The sequence below is a fragment of the Pungitius pungitius genome, chromosome 3 (genome assembly GCF_949316345.1).
Source record: "Pungitius pungitius chromosome 3, fPunPun2.1, whole genome shotgun sequence".
Taxonomy (NCBI): Eukaryota; Metazoa; Chordata; class Actinopteri; order Perciformes; family Gasterosteidae; genus Pungitius; species Pungitius pungitius.
The window spans coordinates 10,483,404-10,502,948 of NC_084902.1; the positions used below are offsets into that span (position 1 = coordinate 10,483,404).

Sequence of the window (19,545 nt, forward strand, 5' to 3'; positions counted from 1 at the left end):
GGACACATATGTCTTTGTGTCCATGTAATGTATATGTAGGCACCTGGGAATTAAGTCAGCTGTGTTGTTCCCATTGTACGAAATAATTCATAAGCATCAAAAACATTCTTCCACCCCAAACTTTGTGTTATATCGTCTAAAAAAAAGAAATGAATGTAAATGTGTGCATGAGTGTCCGGGAGCTGATTTATGTCTGAAAGCTATCTGGTGTAATGAGGCCGAGGTTGATTTATAAGCGCGGAAAATGCCCCGTTCCCCAGCGTGTACATGCAAACACATACACTCCAGATTGGGTCTGTGACAGCTGCTTCACTTCATTTAATGGCTCCCAAACAAAGGGATTTACGTTTTTGAATCTGTATTTGATGAGACTTGCATATGTGGAAGCGTTCAAACAAGTATTCACCCTGACGGGTCAAATTATGTTTTGTCGCTTTGAATGAGGAACCAATGGTTATTATTGTGTGTCCTGTGAAAAGGCTTCGAGGGCAGCCTCGTCCAGTCCAGACAATTCCCTGAAAGGTCGGATGAAAGAGTAACAGACCTATACAAGACAAGGAGGAAGGCGGAGTGATGGAGAGAACGCGTGCATATTAGCGTCCAAGCGCAGGACAGGCAGACAGGGTGAAGGAGGAACAGAGTCGACATGAGTGGAGTCTGGTAGCCATACGCTCTGAGCCAGAGGGAGCGCTGCTTTGGATCAGACTGAATCTCAGGTAACATGCACTGACACTGTGTAGACAGCGGGGCGAAACGGCAGAGAAAACGGGGGGGGGAGAAACGACCTTAGCATCACAGCCGGTGATCGGTGGGGACTTCACTGGGGATTGGATTGTTCAGCAAACAAACAGCACAACAGGTAAAGGGCCTACTCCCCGAAAACAGAGAGAGGGGTAGGATGGTTGGTGTCTTGGCGCTGATCGTTCTAAATGCAGAGAGGTAAATCCTCATCGCCGCAAGCGCAACAATTAGGATTTTGCATTCATCATGAGATAATGGGCTTCACACGTGTCTCACATCTTCAAGACAAAAAACGTATTAACGATGATGCACATGAGAGGTTACCTGCATCAGATGTATATTATAAGTGATTACACCCCTCGGTGTTATTGCTATAGCTACAACTGATTGAGAAGAGAACCCCACCGACCTTCAAATTTAGGAAATGAAAGAAAGACACTCAGTTATTTTTATTCTCACGGACACATTGACATGAAATAGACGAACCTTCAAATTACACAAACACATTATATCTATTAATCATACAAAGAAAACATGGAGTTAACCGTCCCTAGTTGTCCGTTGTTAAGCAGTGAACAGATGGCCTTCATAGAGTGCTCTGAGTATGAGCCATAAGATCTGCATCGTCACAGCTAATCACACACACACACACGCAAACAAACAACACGCAGACACACTCTCAGCTGGAGTTGACATGCTTGAGTCAGGTTTCCCAGGGGGGGGACCGGCCTTGAAAATCCAAAGACATTAACCAATTAGAACTGATCAATAGTCACAGCCACACAGGGATGAGCCGGACATGGAGCATCGTTAGCGTGTGCCCTGAGGCCAATCGGCATGCTGGGAATAGTACTGCCCTCTGTTCTCGGCCAATGAAAACGCTGGAGAAGTCGTGACATTCTGCTGCTCTCTAATGCAAAGTGCCTTTCCCGCTGTAGCTCGGTAGAACAGGCTGCGAATGGAAATGTAAAAAAAAGTGAGATGAGCGATGGAGCGACAGAAGGCGAGCAAAAGAGGGGAGGTGAGAGGAATGGAAGAAGAATGTGACGACGCATGTGTTAGGTTGGGAAAGCAGGTGTCATAGTGGGCGGCAATGGGCAGCAGGTATTCTCGTGGAGACAAGCAACCGTTCGTGCCCCACGGGAGGTGGTGCTGCAGTGGTCGCAGGGTCGCTCGCCCTGTCTCCCATGAAAATATTATCAGGATGAATGGGAAGGTATGGATATCGAGGCAAGAGAGGACCAAAGAGTAAAAGTGACAAAGTCGTAATTCTACCTCGCACATTCTGCACACGGACGTGAATATGTTCGGCTGGTCCCAGCAGCACCTCTGCACTGCAATGTTGATGATGAGGAGAACTAATATCGGCATGGGGCTTGGGATTTACAGGGGATTTAGGAAGGAGAAAGGGGAAGTAAAAAAAAAAAAAAGAGGAGGGGAGGGGATATCTAAAATATTACACCTATCAGGGGGAGTGTTCAGTCGAGCAGGCATTATGAGATTGTAAATTACATTCCCTCCTTCTCCCCTTGGGCTGCTGGCTGCGGGATGAACACACTCGCCCACGGCTCCAAGCACCCGGACACACACTGCACTGCCTGTAGGCACGAGCAGAAAATCAGATCAGGCCCATTCTGTCTTTATCTTATTGTTACAGAAATCTCTCCTTGATGTTGACTCATAAGTGGTTTGTCTCAATTGAGAGGAGATCTATAGTGATTCCCTGGGCCATGTAAAACATCCAGCGTCAATGAGACAGCTTCCAAAGTACCACAGATGAGCCTGTGGGTTTGGGATTTTTTAAATTTACAGAAGTTACGTTATTTACAGAAATTCAGTTATGAAGCACTTTTACTTCCCTTTAATTGTAATTTTAATTTTCCTTCCCGGCAACATCTATAAAAAGTATTTTCTCAACCTTTTTGAACCTTTTGCCTCCGTTCCTCTTAATATCATTTGAAAGAAAATCCTCTTTGAAAGAAATAGATCACTGCACCAACGAAACATTATTTGACAATTTTTTGAACTATTTTATTAATAATTTCAGGTGAATTAAACATCTTTGGAGTGGTTAAGATATTAAATTGAGATTTGGGAAATGTAATTTACCTCATAGACAGACAAGAATTCTGTAACTACAAAATAATCAAATGATTCTGTTCATTAAATGTTCTGACATTTTCTAAACATAATCGTTTTTTGTTCATTTATTTCCGGTAATGTAATTGAAAAAAAGGGTAACAAGCGCACAGCTTAGGTCACGAAGGGGGAAACGAAAGCAGAACGGATCATTCTTTACGGCAAAGCCATCGGCGGCCCCGGATGTCAGGGATGTTAGTTCTAAATCGGAGGGCAGGGACTTGAGCCCGAGGGCTCGTCACTTCTTTGCATTGGGGAACCGGTAAAGGAAACAATATCCCGAGTCGCCTCTTTCCACGTCTCCATCCTCCCTTTCGCGTCCTGGTCTCCTACGCCCTCCGCCTCTCCACCTACCAACTACTCCTTTCTTACCCAATCAGGGTCGCTGTTCCAGGGAGAACTGCAAGTACCTGCATCCTCCCCCCCACCTAAAGACTCAGCTGGAGATCAATGGAAGGAACAACCTCATCCAGCAGAAAAACATGGCCATGCTGGCCCAGCAGATGCAGCTCGCCAACGCCATGATGCCCGGCACGCAGCTTCAGCCAGTCGTACGTATGCATACACAGCTCACGTGAATACCGCCAAAAAAGGCTTTTCTTCATTTCCACTGGATACAAGGGCTCTAATTAACATAATGCAGACACCTAATGCACATCACATACACTTCAGAGTGGGTCTGTGACAGCTGCTTCACTTAATTTAATGGCTGCCAAACAAAAGGATTTAAGTTTTCATAGTTTAGAGCAGTATCTTTTGTAACAATTGCGTTTTAGGAAAAGTCTTCTATTCGAAAAGCTCAGAGGCTTTTTGAATAGTCCCATTCGCGGAACATTGGTTTCAAACAATGTTTTCTTTATTATTCAAAACCTGTGTAATAAATTAGGCTAGAGAAAGAAAGGAAATTATTGCACAAAAAAAGATAACACAGAGGAATTTAGTTAAGGATTCATAGAGCTAAAGAGACAAATTCAACTAAAACTAAAAACAAGATTCAACATTTCAATCAATAATTACATTTTAATTGGAACTTTTAATTAAAGTCAAATTGGCAAGTGAACAGATTGCAGAAAATGTTGTGTGTTTTACTCTGTGGGGCCTGTATAAGGCTTTCTATGCTTTTAGGTTTCATTTGATTTAATACGTTAATGGTAAATAAGTTATTAATGCCGGGAATCAACATGCAATTAAAAATGCCAAAAATGGATTTGACTCGTCGTTGCCTTCATTCATACCGGCCAAAATAACTTTATCTATCCTCCAACTGTATTTGATGAATACAGAAAATGGCTGTTCAAGAGAATCCTAAACATTTAGTCTTGAACAAAATCCGGTAATGTGAAAAATCTGCCTTCTAGTAACTTCCTCGGCTACATGGCTTTCCAGAAATCCTGAAGATAATTCACACAACGGGTCGTTAACACTTTCTCCACCATGAAAGTTTTGGGCCTAACTTCCCTTCAAACGATTAATCAGTCACGGGCAAAATTGTTTGCCGATTCATTTCCTGCCAACGACTAAATGTTTTCATTACTTCCCCAATAGCCCACAGTGATCAAGCAATGCAGGGACGGCGTGCCCCGGGGCATCGGACACTGAAGTCAATTACAACTTAAGTGTCTTCTTGGCTCACGTGGGCTCCACACAACTTCAGGGTGATGGTCACAGCTGCAGTCAGCAGGCTCAGATGAATCCTTTCCTACCTGGTCCGTGACAACTTTACAGAGGCAATGAGGTCTGTCAGTCAGGCTTGAAGTGATTCCTCTGCCTCCTCGTCCGTGCCTCCATGCTGAAGTCAGAGCAGCGGAGTCTCAGACTGTTCAAAAGAGCTTCAGATGGTGCATGCATGGACACACACGCACATGGACACTTAGCCGATAGCGTATCACCCTCATCCGGGGATGAGTGGGCTCAGGCGAGAGGCCCATTGAGAGGAACAGAGGAAACCATGAAAGGATTTAAAGAAGCAATAGATCTCCCTGAGACGGCAAGGCCTTTCTTATCTGTTTCTATCATGGGCAGAGAGAAAGAAAGGAGAAGGGGAGGATGAGGAAGACAGGCTGACAGAGAAGGACACAGGAGGAGAAGGAGCAGATAGGGAGGACTGAGGGAGGCAGGCAGAGATAAATGAACAGAGTAACAGAGGCATGTCGTGTGCAAAGGCAATGAAAGGGTGAGACCGGCTTCCAGCTTTATCAACGAATCAGACGTTATTCTGTCATACCTCCCTTCTGTTTCTGGCTTACTTCCATGCCCTAATCGCTGGTATATGCCCAATGATATCTGCTGCCCTCCCTATTCTTTTGTCCATAGCTCCCTCTGCGTGCGTAGGACGGGGGTTTCATTTCACGCGTGGAACTGTGCACAGGGTGAAGTAATTAAGGCCTTACAGCTGTCTGTGAGGGATGCTGCTCGTGACGCTTTTCTATTAGAGAGCCGACGTCAGCCGACAGCCCACATTTCAATTACAGGGCCGTTTCACTCACTCAGGCGCACATTCGCTGTGGTGTACATGGTTATCAGCAAAAAATTAAGAAAATGCATCACTTATGGAAAGTAGGATTATTCTACAAATTTAACAATAGTGCCATTTGTGGACTGTTCAATTAATTCATTAAGCTAAAATATGTAAATATGGACTGCTTGTTATTTTAACATTAGGCAGTAGAAGGCCAAAGCGTATCGTTCTTGGTAGAGTACAAAATGAATAACTTGTCTGGCTGATCCCATGCTTTTATTTTTTCTATTTAACTCTTGCTCCCACTGCTCTATTACTTACTATGTCCTGTTTGCAGGGCCTCAAGAGAGGAATCCTCACACTGGGCCAGAGGTCAGGAACGTGCAGGGAAAACTTGCACTGCGCAATGTCAGCTACTCCTTAGCCTCCCTCTAAGAGTCTTTCAAACTCCAGTAAAAGACACACAGGCACAACATGCTTTTACAATACAGTTCCCCTCCCTATTCCGTTCTCAGTCAGATTTATTTTACAAGCCAGAGAGACAAGTAAAACAAAAGATCATTGTTAATGATCATATAACAGATTAGGTGCAAGGATCAAATCGTGACTGAGTCTTTGGCATTGTGCAGGGAGATTTGTAGCGGCGGGACGTCTGCCCCGAGCAGCTGCAAGATAAATCCCCCAGTCCAGACATTGGACTCCACGGATGGTGGCGGATCATTCTGCTGAGACTAGACGCTGATGAAAAATTCATTTTGAGAAGAACAGCAGCTTTTGAAAAGGGACTGCGGCTAATTATTCAGGTGCGTCACAGCGCTATGCAGCCATCCTGAGTTAGGCTTAGACTTGTAAGACAAAACAAGTAACTTAAGTGTCAAATCTTTTTTGTATAGCAGGTCTAGACTGTACCCTTTTCTGCATTAGGCCGACATGCAGATTGACATAGTAACCTGAGAAATGACAATAAAAAAGAATCACTGCATTTAGTCTCAGACGACTGCACTTTTAGGAACATACGTGATGACGTATGATTAATAACTTAAATGGAACAGGAATTTCATTTGTATTGTGCGGTTTCAGTCCTTCTATGAAAAGGTTTTTCGACTTAACGTCACCACACATAACTGTGCATGACATTTAGGCTCAGAGTTACTCTCTGCAGCACCCTGACTCACACGTACAGTGCCTTCCCGTTGATCCCAGAGAGGTTGATGGCAGACTGACAGCTGCCCGAGATCGCTACAGTATGCCTAGACAGATGATGACTTGGTATTGAAATCTCACAAAGCAAACGATTTTCCGATACCCTTATTAAAAAATGACTCAGCCTGACCCAGGCTTCAGGAACATCAACTGAAATCCAATTTGCTCCCACTGCAACCCTCTCCCTCAACACTGCTCCAACCTCTCCGTGCTCAAGACACAAATCTTTTCTGCTATTAAACTGAGGTGTTTTTCAATTTTGGGTATATAATTTTGCTGTTTTAAGTACTATGAAAAGCGCTATATAAATAAAATGTGTTGTTACAGGAGTATTTACATTAATAGTTTCTTGTAAGTTGGACAGCGCCTCAAAACATTGTGAAAGGATGGTACAACCGGATTCATGTCTTCAACTTGATTGTTGAGCGGCGTGATTTGGAATCAGGGGCTCATGCACTGGCTGCAACGAGGTCCTGAGGCGTACTTATTGGACAACCTGCTGGTTTTAGCAGTAACCGATGGTACTAAAGGGGTAAAGACACAGGGGATAGGCTAACTACCTGCACTACAATTGAGCATGCATGAGGTGTATGAACGGCTGCATGTATGAGGGAACAAACTACAGGTAAAGTATCTCAGGCTGAGCTTTTGTTAGAGCTCCATTCCCCCCGTGTGGCTGTGAACTCTGGCGTGTGAAGCATGCAATTCCATCTGGTGCGTTTAGGGAGTAGTTGACACAGAAAAGGTCTCCTATATGTGTCATCTGGAATGAATGATAAGCAGCCATTAAAGCGGGCATATTGGTTTTCCACCATTAATTGTCTCTTTTTGACATGATCACATTCCCAGACCAGTTCCAGTCTTCTGCTTGGCTGTTGATAATTATATACTAGTTTTCATAAATCTTTTATCATACGTCATCCTGAGTAGGATAAAGGAACGATGGCAATATTCCTTCTGATGGATGTAATCAAATATTCAGCAGTTTTCTATTTAAATGTGTCAAAGTTTTTCTCAATTTGGGCCAACTCTCTCTCTGCTTCCGCCCCCCCCCCCCACAGCCCATGTTTTCAGTCACACCCGGCCTCGCAAGCAGCGTCAATGCTGCTGCGTTTAACCCTTACCTGGGCCCTATGTCGCCCGGCCTGATGCACGCTGACATCTTGCCCAGTGGCCCCGTCATGGTCGCCAGCAACCCCGGTGTCTCCGTACCCACTGCAGCTGCTGCTGCTGCACAGAAACTCATGAGGACGGACAGACTGGAGGTGAGCGAATCGTGCATTCCCACACACAGACGCAGGCATTGAGGAGGATGGATGTGGCTGCACGAGCACACTCATATACAACAGAGAGGAGTGAATTTGCATAATTATTAATATTTTTTTCTTCTTTTCGTTTTCATATCAATCAGAGATTAAAAGATAGATTAACAAAGCTCTAGTAAACGCTGCGCCCGACGAGGCTCATTTTTCCCAGCTATGCAAACAGATTGGACTTTGAAACGTGGGCTTTGCATGTTTGAATATTAAATACATGGGTTTGGAAAGTCTTGCCTCCACAGTTTCTATTTGTAGACTTTAATTATGTATCTGGTACACAGTTTCTGTTACAATGACTACATCCCATTATCATTGTCATTAGACAGACTTATGCAAAGAGCGAGATACGTTAATGAGAGAAAACAAACAATACGGTTGTCGGTGCTGCATCCCATCAACAGGGGGGAGGCGGCATTGTTTGGCACACGCATCTTATACCCTATCAATTTCCTGATTTTTTTTTTTTCTTTTTCTGTCATTTGAAATCCGACGAGGGCCGTTCCTCTAGCTGTGTTCAGATAATCATTAATTGGAATGTAAGTCGATCTCATCCATTACGCAGCCCCGCCGGGGTAACACTTGCCCCGGAACAATGGAGAAATCATTACAGGCAGGCAGGAGGCATGCCGTAGTGTTAGGAAGGTTACATTTAAAATGTAATATTAGGTAATTAACGGGGGGTGAGTCGGAGGAAGGGTCTCGGTCCAGATGAATGGGTGAATGACATGCACAGCGATGTGTATGTGGTCAATGGAAGGTAATAGGTCAAAATTTGAATCCATTTTTAGAGCTGTTGTGGTCATCAGGGGAGTGAATGGGGCAGGAGTAGTCACGACTGGTCATAGAGGTCAAGGATGGAGAAGGAGGGAGAACACAAAGCATCGATTCAGGGTTGAAAGAACTACCCTGCAAAAGATTGATAGAATTCCACACCAAAGTCTGGTAAAAATGTATTTGAAATTTAACAGCCCACCAGAGGGAAAATCTGCTCAAGACATCTGCCCAGTGGTCATCACTCCCTGCAAAGGTCAGCCTGTGTGCTGGTGATTTGGAGAAGTCATACCCTAGCCCAATTTTAAACTAGGTTTGCTAAAAATATCTTAGCAAAGAGGGCCAGACATATTCTCGGTTCTAGCGTGTGTTTTTCAAAAGGAACATGGCTGGGATTGTGTAGACCAACACACACACACACACAGAAATGAGAATAATTGCTATTTCCTTAAACGTTGAGAGAAATTCCTTTTTTTAGAAAATAATATTTTTGGCAGTCAAGGAGCTATATTGCAACCATTATGTTGTATCATAATGTTGCTTACCTGAATCCAGAGTGATGTGAATGGTCCAGATATAGGGGAAGTTACCATAGAGACATAAATACGTTTAACAGGCCCTTATTTGTTTATGCAACTAAGCATCTTTCCCTAATGCATGATTGACCACAGTAAAGAGAAACACACTGCTCCACACCTGATGCAGAGAACATCAAATTGCATCTGATTAGTCCTCCTTTCGTCACAATTGTTTTCTTCTCCATGTCAGCCACACTCACTCATCTCGAATACTCTCAGTCTGTCTTGATCTCCATCTGTCTGTCCTTTTTTCCATTATTCCATCCATTTTCCACTTCCCCCTGTTGTTCCCTCCTCCCCGCGCCCCTCCCTCACCTGCCTCTCCAACATCTGCCTGACAACAGGAAAGTCTCTCTTTCTCTCTCTTTCTCTCTCTCTCTCTCTTTTCTTCTCCTATTTAAATAATAAGATCAGTAAAGCAGCAGTGGTGATTGTGGCAGCGGTGGGGAATTATGCGTGTGGGTGTTCAGGAGCGACTTCATGTGTGACCGCGTGAGTGCGTGAGCGAGGTGCACACTACAAAGAAGAGACGGACAGACGGACAGAGAAAGAATCCTGTCCCATCGCTCACACATATCGGTGATTGCCGATGATGAGCTGTCATGGCGGAAGACGGAGCGGGGTTAGCCGCTCCACAGCTAATCAAATCCTTTATGCATGCAGACAGTGAGACGGGTAAACAGGCATTTGGCAAATGGCTTGTTCTGTTACAATAACTGATTGGTCGATACCACGTACCATGAAATTACATCTCATTTTGAGAAGGATAGTATTTGAGAGCAATTTAGACTCAGCGGAGGCTGCCAGTGCTCAAACAGAGATCTTTAGTTACTACACAGTTATTTACATGTACAATTCTTATTCTGGCAAAATGCTCCCTCATAATTTATATGTGCCGTCACCTTGTGTGACACGTGTGTTGCTTATTGTGCGTCGGTAGGTAATTACGTCAGCCGCGGGCTCCCTTGGCGGTAACTCGGCCTCATATTTCCCATGAGCCACGTAGAGCGCCTCCGCTCAGGCTGAGGCAATCGGCTTCCTGACTTTTCTTGCAGATGCTGCCCCCTTCTGTCTCCATGAGGAGCAACAATAACACAGCTCATTTGAATAATGGATAAATGGTGTGTGATTGATGAGTCTGTAAACGCTGGTTACGATCTGTTCTTCTTATCAATCAACAGTAATGGCCGTACCTGTCACCGCGATTGGTTAGCTCTGTCTAGTGAACAGATTGAATAACTCATCAAATGTGAAGTAAAGTGAACCGTAAGTCCATAATGTGTGTGGGGGGTCCGCTGTTTGTTACAGTTAAGTGTGTGTGTGTGTGTGTGTGTGTTTGAGGCTTGTGGTCTCGTTGTCAAATAAACTAAATAAAAGTAAAACTCATGTTAGTTGACGTGTTATTTGTGCGGCAGGTTTGTCGGGAGTACCAGCGGGGTAACTGCACACGCGGGGAAGGCGACTGCCGCTTTGCCCACCCTTCAGATAGCACTATGATTGACACCAACGACAACACGGTCACTGTGTGCATGGACTACATCAAGGGCCGCTGCACGAGGGAGAAGTGCAAGTACTTTCACCCTCCGGCTCACCTGCAGGCCAAGATCAAGGCCGCCCAGCACCAAGTCAACCAGGCGGCAGCTGCTGCAGCCATGGTGGGTATCTGTCCAGGGTCCGCGATACCAAGAGGGATCTATAATACAGAACATGTGCTGTATCATAGATCAAATAAAACAACAACAATATTACCTGGTTAATGAGATTACCCAACACGAACCATCAAGTTGTTCTAATGTCAATGTGGGCTCATCCAATATGAGCACATGAGCACATGAGCACATGCACATCAAGGAAACCATTGGAGCCAATGGAGTCTTGTTCTGATGGATTTAGGAACCCCATGGCCCGTGGTGTTTGTTTGGTATTGGTTGCAGTCTATCATTAGACTTTTTTGCTGCTGTTGGCTGCTGTTTATTTCAAACTCGTCTCTGAAATGCAGTAACAACTTTCTGTAGAGGGACACAGTGAGGTTTAGCTCAGCCAAATTGTGTAGAGAACATTCTGCAGCAGGTATTCCGGAGAGGAGGGGGAGCTGGATTTCAATTGACCTTTTGAGTTAAAGCCAAATTAGGCATTATGATCACCCGTAACGCCACATTAAAACAATTGAGTCGGTAATAGCTGCCCTTTTTAGCCTCTTCACTTTTAAACGTTAAACCTCGGGAGCAGATTAAATCATTCAGTTCACCTTTCATGGCATTTGAAATTACAGCAAATGGAGGAAATTCAAATTTGACAATGTTGATCAGACATGGACTACATTATTGAATTATATGTTCTTTCAACCAAGGTTGCTTTATATTTGGATTTAATTGGCTGAACAAAAACAGCATTACGTTCAACTGTTGATGAAACAGAATCTACTTCTGACAGCAGACTGTAGTTCTCTCAAGTAACCCTGAAGCTGTTCATGTGCATGTCTACATTACATTTCAATGATTTGTTTTTATTTGTTTTTTTGTTTTGTTTTTCTCACAAACCCACAATGCACTGCTGCCCCCATGATGCACCTCTGCTTATTGGCTTATGTTAATGCACTTGAACCCCATTGGCCCATTGCCGTCATGTGCTTCTCTGCCTGCTAATTAAGACTCAATCGGCTGTCAAATCAATGAAGCGACCCCTCGATGCAACTTTTGACCTGGTACTTTGACCTTTCACCTTTTAGCTTAGCATGTAGCCTTGATGTAGTAGATATATATATATATATTTACAGTTTTCAAACAAAATATTGCATGATGCAATATTAAGGGATGATGAACTGATTCAAGCTATGTTTTGTACATTTTTTAATAAACTGCCTATTTGAACTTAAAAAATGAAAGACTTAATAGGAAGTCCCCCTATATTTTTAACAGAAAATGGTCAGTTCATAACCTTAAGTGTTTCTCAAAATAGAAATAATGGCATGAAACTGTAAAATTTCAGTCTCTAATAATGTGTGGTAGTCTCTGCATGATTCTGTCACTTCCCACTTTGCATGTGTAATTGTTGAAGACGTGTCTTAACATCCCTAACTACATCCGTCCTGTTGTTGATGGTCCACAGACCAATCACCAGTATCATAGCTGCCGTTACAGTTATCATTACAGAAAGTCCTAATTCCTCAGCTTGCAAAATATGTATTGAAAGTACTTTTGTATTCACCTTCATCAAGTCGTGCTGAGAAAGTTTTTGTTGTTGTCATTACCAAGTTAAGTTTGTCAGCTACCAACACTGTCTTTCTCTGACAGAGTGAGCGCAGTTCACCGCTTGCTTGCCACAGCTTCTTACTTGCCTACAGATTTTTTTTAATGGGCAACTTTATTTTCCAATGAAAGTCTTTCTTCTCTCTGTCCTGAATATCACTGCTCCCATTGTTTGGGTTCCCCTCACTCCCATCCCTTTATTTTGGTGTTTTCCCCTCTTCAGGGGCTCCCTCCCTTGCCTCCGTTACCAAAGAGACCGGCACTTGAAAAAGCCAACGGTGCCACCACCATGTTCAATCCTGGCGTATTCCAGTACCAACAGGCCCTGGCCAACATGCAGTTTCAGCAGCAGGCTGCCTTCATACCGTCAGGTAAGGTCAACTCATGTTTGTTACAGTGATCTCATCACTGTTGACTGTCAGGTCACATATATGTGTGTTTTTTACAACTCATTATGTATTGAATTTGGCACTGTTTTCATTTTTGGTGACAAGATGGGACACATGTACAGGGACTTAATCGTGCATGCACTGTAGGTGTTGGTTGAGAAGCAAAAAGTGTGTATATGTGTTTAATGCATCAACGTAACAAATGTGCATTATGTTAAACATTACTGCATCACTACATCATGTTAATATGTTTATATTTCCAGTTGATGCAACATATTTCATGCATATATATGTGGAGTTGCAGTAACACTAATGCAAGGAATGATTATTAACGTGTAATGTTATAATTAATGAAGAGCACAGTTAAATACAATATGTCAGACTTTAGAACATGTGTAATATTTTTTCTTGATTTCTTCTCCTCCCTGTCCACTCCACCTCCCGTTGAAATGCATGATGGGCAGGTTCGATATTGTGCATGACACCTGCAACAAGTGTTGGTAGGTGCCAGCTTTCCTTATTTATTATCTTTGAGCTAATTTATGTCACTCACGTGTCTCCACACATTCTCCATTTTGTGATTTTAGACTTTGACATAAGTAAAAAATGTCAGGGACAATCTCTTTTCAACTCGGCGTGGTTGACCAAAATGTGATTTGTACGTTTTGAATTTAGTCGTGTCATTTAAATTGGTGTCATTTGAGTGATGTGTTTTATGATGCTCTGCAACACATTTATGTGGCGTTGAATGAACCCTCTTTTGGACTACTACAAATCTGTCTCACATCAAAATCTTGTTGCAGTTAACCCCCCCCCCCTCCCCAAATCCTAAACACACCCTCGGATTATTTGTTCTTCTTCCTACCCAACATGTCTGTTTCTAAGAATTAACAATCACAAGACAACATAATGTTTCAAACTACCAACAGATAGACAGAAGTGCAAAAACAGTAATAGCAAAAGAGAACTTTTAATCAACTTCCTGTGTGATCATTCCCTCCAAGTACCCATGATGCACGGTGCTAATCCAGTCACTGTGTCTGCAGCCACAACATCTGCCACAAGTGTTCCCTTTGCAACGGCAACAGCTAATCAGGTTTGTTCCACTTCTACCTTCTGCCTCTCGTCCTACACATCTGGTTATGAGCGGTATCAGATAAAGTATTTCAGTATCTCTCCCTTTTCCTTTTGAAGGTTATGCTTCCCATTTACTTCTTTGTGTTTAATGCATTCATGGTGCACATGGCTCATCTGCTCTAGCTTTTCAGAGTGTTTGGTATTGTGATTATATATATATATATATATATATATATATATATATATACAGTATATATACAATGCTTTTCTTTATTATTACTTCAGGTTCAAGGGCTGTTTCTCCTTGTTTATTTCTTTTATTGTTTATTTCTATTCCTTTCCTCTTCTCCTTGTTATTTTTCTCTTTCTCTCTTCTTTCAATCAGATTCCAATAATATCTGCTGACCATCTGAATAGTCACAAATATGTGACCCAGATGTAGGAGTCTCGATCAGACCGGTATGTACTGCACCTCCCTCTAACTTTGGAACATTCACTGTCTGCTACTTTCGATCCAAATATCCTTGTGAAATATTTGCCACGACCGCATTTTCTTTTTTTGCAACAGACAAAGATGTTTTTTCAGTTATTGTTGTTGTTATTATTATTATTGTTGTTATAATGCTCGCTCCTTTTGCTTGACGCACGCTCCTGATCTTGAATCTAGAATCGATTGCTCTACCTTAGTGTCACGGCTGAATTATTTGGGTTGAATATTGTAACCGTCATTTCTTTAGCGGCTGAATATTTTAACAGTGATTTTTTTTAGGTTGAATTTTTTTGCGGTGTTTTAATGTTGAAAAACATTCAGGTACATAATTTCAATGCATAAATATTCAGTGCTAGAAATTCAATCATCTTTTTATTTCAACCCCCGATGGCACAGATTTACTTCCATACGCGTTGAACTGACAGCACTTCTTTATACAGATAAAATGAATATTTTGCCTGAAATTGGTGCCATCTTGTCCTCTTGCTTCTCATCTCTTTTAACTTCTTTCCAGATGCAACTGGAGCGCACTGATGTTGAGTCCAAGATCAACCGTCAGTCTCTAACATCAAGAACAAAACTGCTGAGCAAATCTAAATTGTTCTGGGATAAATCTGCATGTCGATATAGGAGGCCCAGTTTGTGAGGATTGTTTTGTTTTATTACACAAGAACAGAAAAGATCTTCATCTTCATTAAAGACTGCCTTTCGCTCTGTAGAGGCACCTAACCTTTATTCACCGGACACACTTTGAATGTTAAACACGGAGCAAAAGAGTGGAGAAGTGGTCAAAAACACCGACTGGATGGGTACGTCCATTGACCAAGTATCATGACTTGTGTTTTTTTGTCTGTTTATGGGTTGGTGGTCTTTGAGCTAAATGTGTTCATTTGTTTACACAAAAGTGCACCTTGTATTTAAATTGAGGTAAAAGAAACAAATGATCCGATTGAATCACACATGCATGCACAACTACTTTGTTTGAGATCTAATTCAGTAAATCCAGGGATGAGGGAAATCACATGAGTGCACTCGGAGGCAACGTAGCAACTGAATGTCTGTAAGGAGTCTATCAATCCCTTCTAGCCTACCTTTCAATATCTTAAGCACATGTCTTAAACCTTGCAAGCATCCCTGTAAAGTGCCATACATCTCAAAAACACGTGAATGGTATTAAAACAGATTTAAGAAGTGTAAAACCCAAAAATTCCCTTTAACACGTCTGTTTTTGTCTTTTGCACAGCATGCAGTGTACATTATTGTGACCTGTCATTACCTGTGATTCCCGGCAGCACCGCTGCTGACGAGACAACCTGACTTGTCTACTTTACTCAAATCTTCTACTGAATGATTATTTTCTTCTTTTTTCTTTTTGTGTCTCAGACTTTGTTGTTGATGTGAGTTGTTTGGAGAAATGACTGTCTCTCTCTGTGGGGTCTTGGCTTGTGCGGCAGACCAAAAGCTCACATTAATGAAGACTTGCTCTGAAACAACTCGGCCATCGGTTGGTCCCCCAAACTGCTGTGAGACCGAAGTCAAAATCTACAGTGCAACTAGTGATGGATTCGTATGTCCTGACTTGTTTGTCATTTGTATGGTTATGCATATTTTAAGGCAGATAGCAGATAAAGTAGATTTAGTTTAGTGTATATACCGTCTGACATGTTTAAAGATACTTGTGAAGTACATCTACCTGAGAGCAGTTCTCACATAGTCAGCCAAAGTCTTTTTGTGTCACTATTGTAGGTAGATTTAAAAAAGGTTTGGGCCCGAGGTAGGATCAGGTGTATAGAGTAGATCTCTAGAAGTCTTTGTTTTTAATGTGCTCTGGGTGTTCTTCAGGCATATTTCATCGGTGGATAGAACAGGGAATGTGGCAAGATTATTTAAACGATTGTATTACTCATCCAAAGCCTTAGAATGTACCATCGGGTCAGCACAATGCAACATGCCATTATGAACCATCCAGTTGCCTAATCCACGCCATATTAACTTACACGCACACACACACACACACACACACACACACAGAGCACTATGTTATTGTCACTTTCTTGTTTTGTTATTCCTTTAGATGAGGAGTGTTTTACTTTATTGTTGTTGTGTGAGAATATTTGATGTTTAATTCATATTTCCAGTTGTACTCGTTATATTTATCGTTTCTATAACGAAGATGAGGTTTTAAAATTAAGTGTGTGTTTGTGTGTTCCTCATGCACAGTTTCCTGAAATTCCATTCAATGTTAATTTTACTATGATTATCATTGTGAACTGAATATTTTCTATGTTATGCATATTGTTGAACCGTATGTATATTGTTAATTTCTTCAGTCTATTTGTGTTCTTTGAACAAAAATGTTTTATATGAGTATCTAACAGTGACAAAATAATAGAACAGAGAGGCTAAGTTGTCACTGTGGCAACCATCGCCGATAACCGAGTGATATTTTAACGATTGTAAGGTTTGTAACTAGTCGTATATGAAAAAAAGACTATTGTAAAAATATAATTCTTAGATGTTTAGAGTAAAGATGTTATTTTCTACTGTATCCATTTCAATTAGTAAATATTGTTTTAATATTTCTACTCCCTGGAAATTGGGCCATGTTGGAAAACAAGCTGCATATTTGATGACTTTTTGGGTGCGTCGCTGGCGGGATCAGGTAAAAGGCGTGAGTAGGGAGTCTGCACACCGATCTCTTACTCATCCAACTGCAAACATCAAGGGAGGGGATGGGCAATCTTGAGGCGACAAAGGATTATAAAGGATGATTTTTTGCACTTCTGTACATAGTCAAAAAAGAGAGATTCATGTATATTGAGATCTTATTTTGAATAAAAAAGTATGTCTATAACGACAGTGAATTTTGCTAGGATAACAACAAAAAAAATCGTACAAAAGGCCGAACAAAATTGCTTGCATCAAAAGGTTTCTCACGCTCCGAACCGTTTGAGAAAAGGCCAAGTGTTGCTCTTCTTTTTTGTCAGCAGCTTGTAGTTCGCCAGGTAACCTTCCCGGGGGAGGCATCCACTAGCCTCCAGTGAAAGGGCCTGAGTGGGTTTGTATGGTCCCCTAACCCGCCTGTACTGAAAGGTGTGTGTGTCATGGCCACGCCCTACTAGGCCCAACCAATCACAACACGTCCTGTCTCCTCCTCAGAGAGGAATGCATGTTAAAGGAAATACATTTACCGTTTAAAAAGAATCACTGCAGTAATATTGAATAAGAATATGTTACACAGAAATATGTATTTACAGTATTCAATATTATATCATTGTAATTGAATAAAAAAATATATATATAAAGAATACACAAATAGAATAGTGGTTTATTTAAAAATATTAGAAAAAAGATACCTGAGAACATACTCACCAAAGTGCACCACTTGGAGAGTAACACAACACAAACACCATAGCTAATAGTATGTTCCTTATGTTTATGTAAGCTGTGCTTCTAGTAGATGAAACTGACCAAACAGGAAGCAGGTATGGATCAACATCAGGTGGAGTTGGGAATCATTGCAGATTGACAGACTGTTTGGTCATCAAGTCGTCCGTTTCAGATAGTGTCCTGATCATCTTTGTCATCTCTCATCTCCTACAAGCACGCATGCTTACATTTATGATATAATGTAAACAAAACGTTTCTTTTTATTTCATGTTGGTTTTTTCTGCTCGTTAGTGCTAATATAATGTATCCTGTCCTCTGCAGCTATTTGTTTTGCTTATATTTTTTTGCTCAAACGCTCCTTGAAAAGATGTGTCCACCTCCTCTGAAAAGCACCTGTAGAGACAACCTCTGATTGTCAGTCTAAAGCCATAAAATATAATGACATCAGAGCAAAATGTGTGTGAGAAAATCAGAAATGATAATGAAACCGTCTGAAGCTGAGGGAATGTTGGGGTTAAATGAACTACAACATCCTATAATAATCAAAGTGGTGACTGCAGGTATTATAACCTATAGTGTGCTGTACTAAGTTTGATGGATGTCTGTGGTTCATTGAGAAAACATACTTGACACATTTTTTCACGGGGCCTGGATTGCTATATTTAATTATTGCTGTTATGAATTTTAAAAAGTAATAAAAATTTACCAATGAATGAGGAATTGGGTTGAGACATTATTTCATGCATATGGGATGTGTAAATGTTGTTCTTTCCAATTAAAGTAAAAGTTCCGCATTTTGTTCCTATCCAGATTGGATGATGAAAAATGTAATCAAGATGTGGCCAGAAACTATTTAGCTCAGCCGAGCAGAGAAACTTAAAACCGACATGATCGCAGTTTCTCATTCAAGCAAAAAAGCTAATACGCATATTATAATGGACAATCAATTTACAAATAAGCTGGTCAACAGGATTTCATGTAGAATTGTTAATTCTCTAATTAAGCCAATTTGTTAAAATCAATGTATTTACTTGTTTTGCCTTAGATGCACCACTGTTACTGAAACATTATCGCAAAGGGCTATAACTCTACTAAGGAGGCAGATTACAATACTTCGCAGTGCCTGCAAGCTCAATACATCATTGATTAATTATCCTGATGAAATTACTTATCAAGTCTTCAAGGCCACACTTTATTTTTTGTGATTTATTCACCAGGAAGATACCTATCTATTGTCCAGTATATTATCATCTGTTTTTCTTTCATGTAATTATTGTATATTTGCAGTAACTTGAAATCACAGTAAAATCCAGTGAGTTAACATTGATTCAACACGTTATAGACATATTTTTAAATGTTTTATTTTTCCTGTAGTGACTCCAAATAAATACTGTTTTTCATTTAAACCCTAGAATAGATCCAATGAATCAATTTGTCCTTCCCACTGAAGCTTGTAATTAGAAACAAAGATTTTAATTTAGATTGATATATCAGCTTAATTTCTATGCAAATCATGCACAGATACAATCTGAATGTGATTTCATTTAGATGCATTCTCTTAAAGAAGCAAATTCAGTCAGTGGCGTTGAGGCAAACCTTGATATGGTTATTCCACTCACATTGCGTGTTCACACATTGTGGATGAAGCAAGTTTCCAATGTGCTGTCCCACCCCTCGTTCACTTACACAGTGGGGGTGAGCTTAAGTGTTCAAATTAGAGCCGTCTGTGCAAAGTTGTCCAA

The 19,545-nt window shown here is 41.4% G+C and overlaps 1 protein-coding gene across 8 annotated transcripts in view; it reads left to right on the forward strand.

The window, feature by feature from the left end:
• Positions 1–18,516, forward strand: part of LOC119209393 (muscleblind-like protein 1) — a 66,335-nt gene extending 47,819 nt beyond the window's left edge. For 4 of the 8 annotated variants that reach the window (XM_062561186.1, XM_062561185.1, XM_062561187.1 and 1 more), the window contains 8 exons: positions 3,261–3,431; positions 7,603–7,806; positions 10,625–10,864; positions 12,681–12,828; positions 13,311–13,346; positions 13,851–13,942; positions 14,309–14,382; positions 14,928–18,516. In XM_062561186.1, coding sequence (XP_062417170.1) covers positions 3,261–3,431; positions 7,603–7,806; positions 10,625–10,864; positions 12,681–12,828; positions 13,311–13,346; positions 13,851–13,942; positions 14,309–14,365 — 948 coding nt within the window. In that variant the 3' untranslated portion in view covers positions 14,366–14,382; positions 14,928–18,516. The other 4 variants (XR_009955916.1, XM_062561189.1, XM_037458737.2 and 1 more) reach the window with 4 other exon arrangements.
• The last annotated feature ends 1,029 nt before the right edge of the window (positions 18,517–19,545 follow it).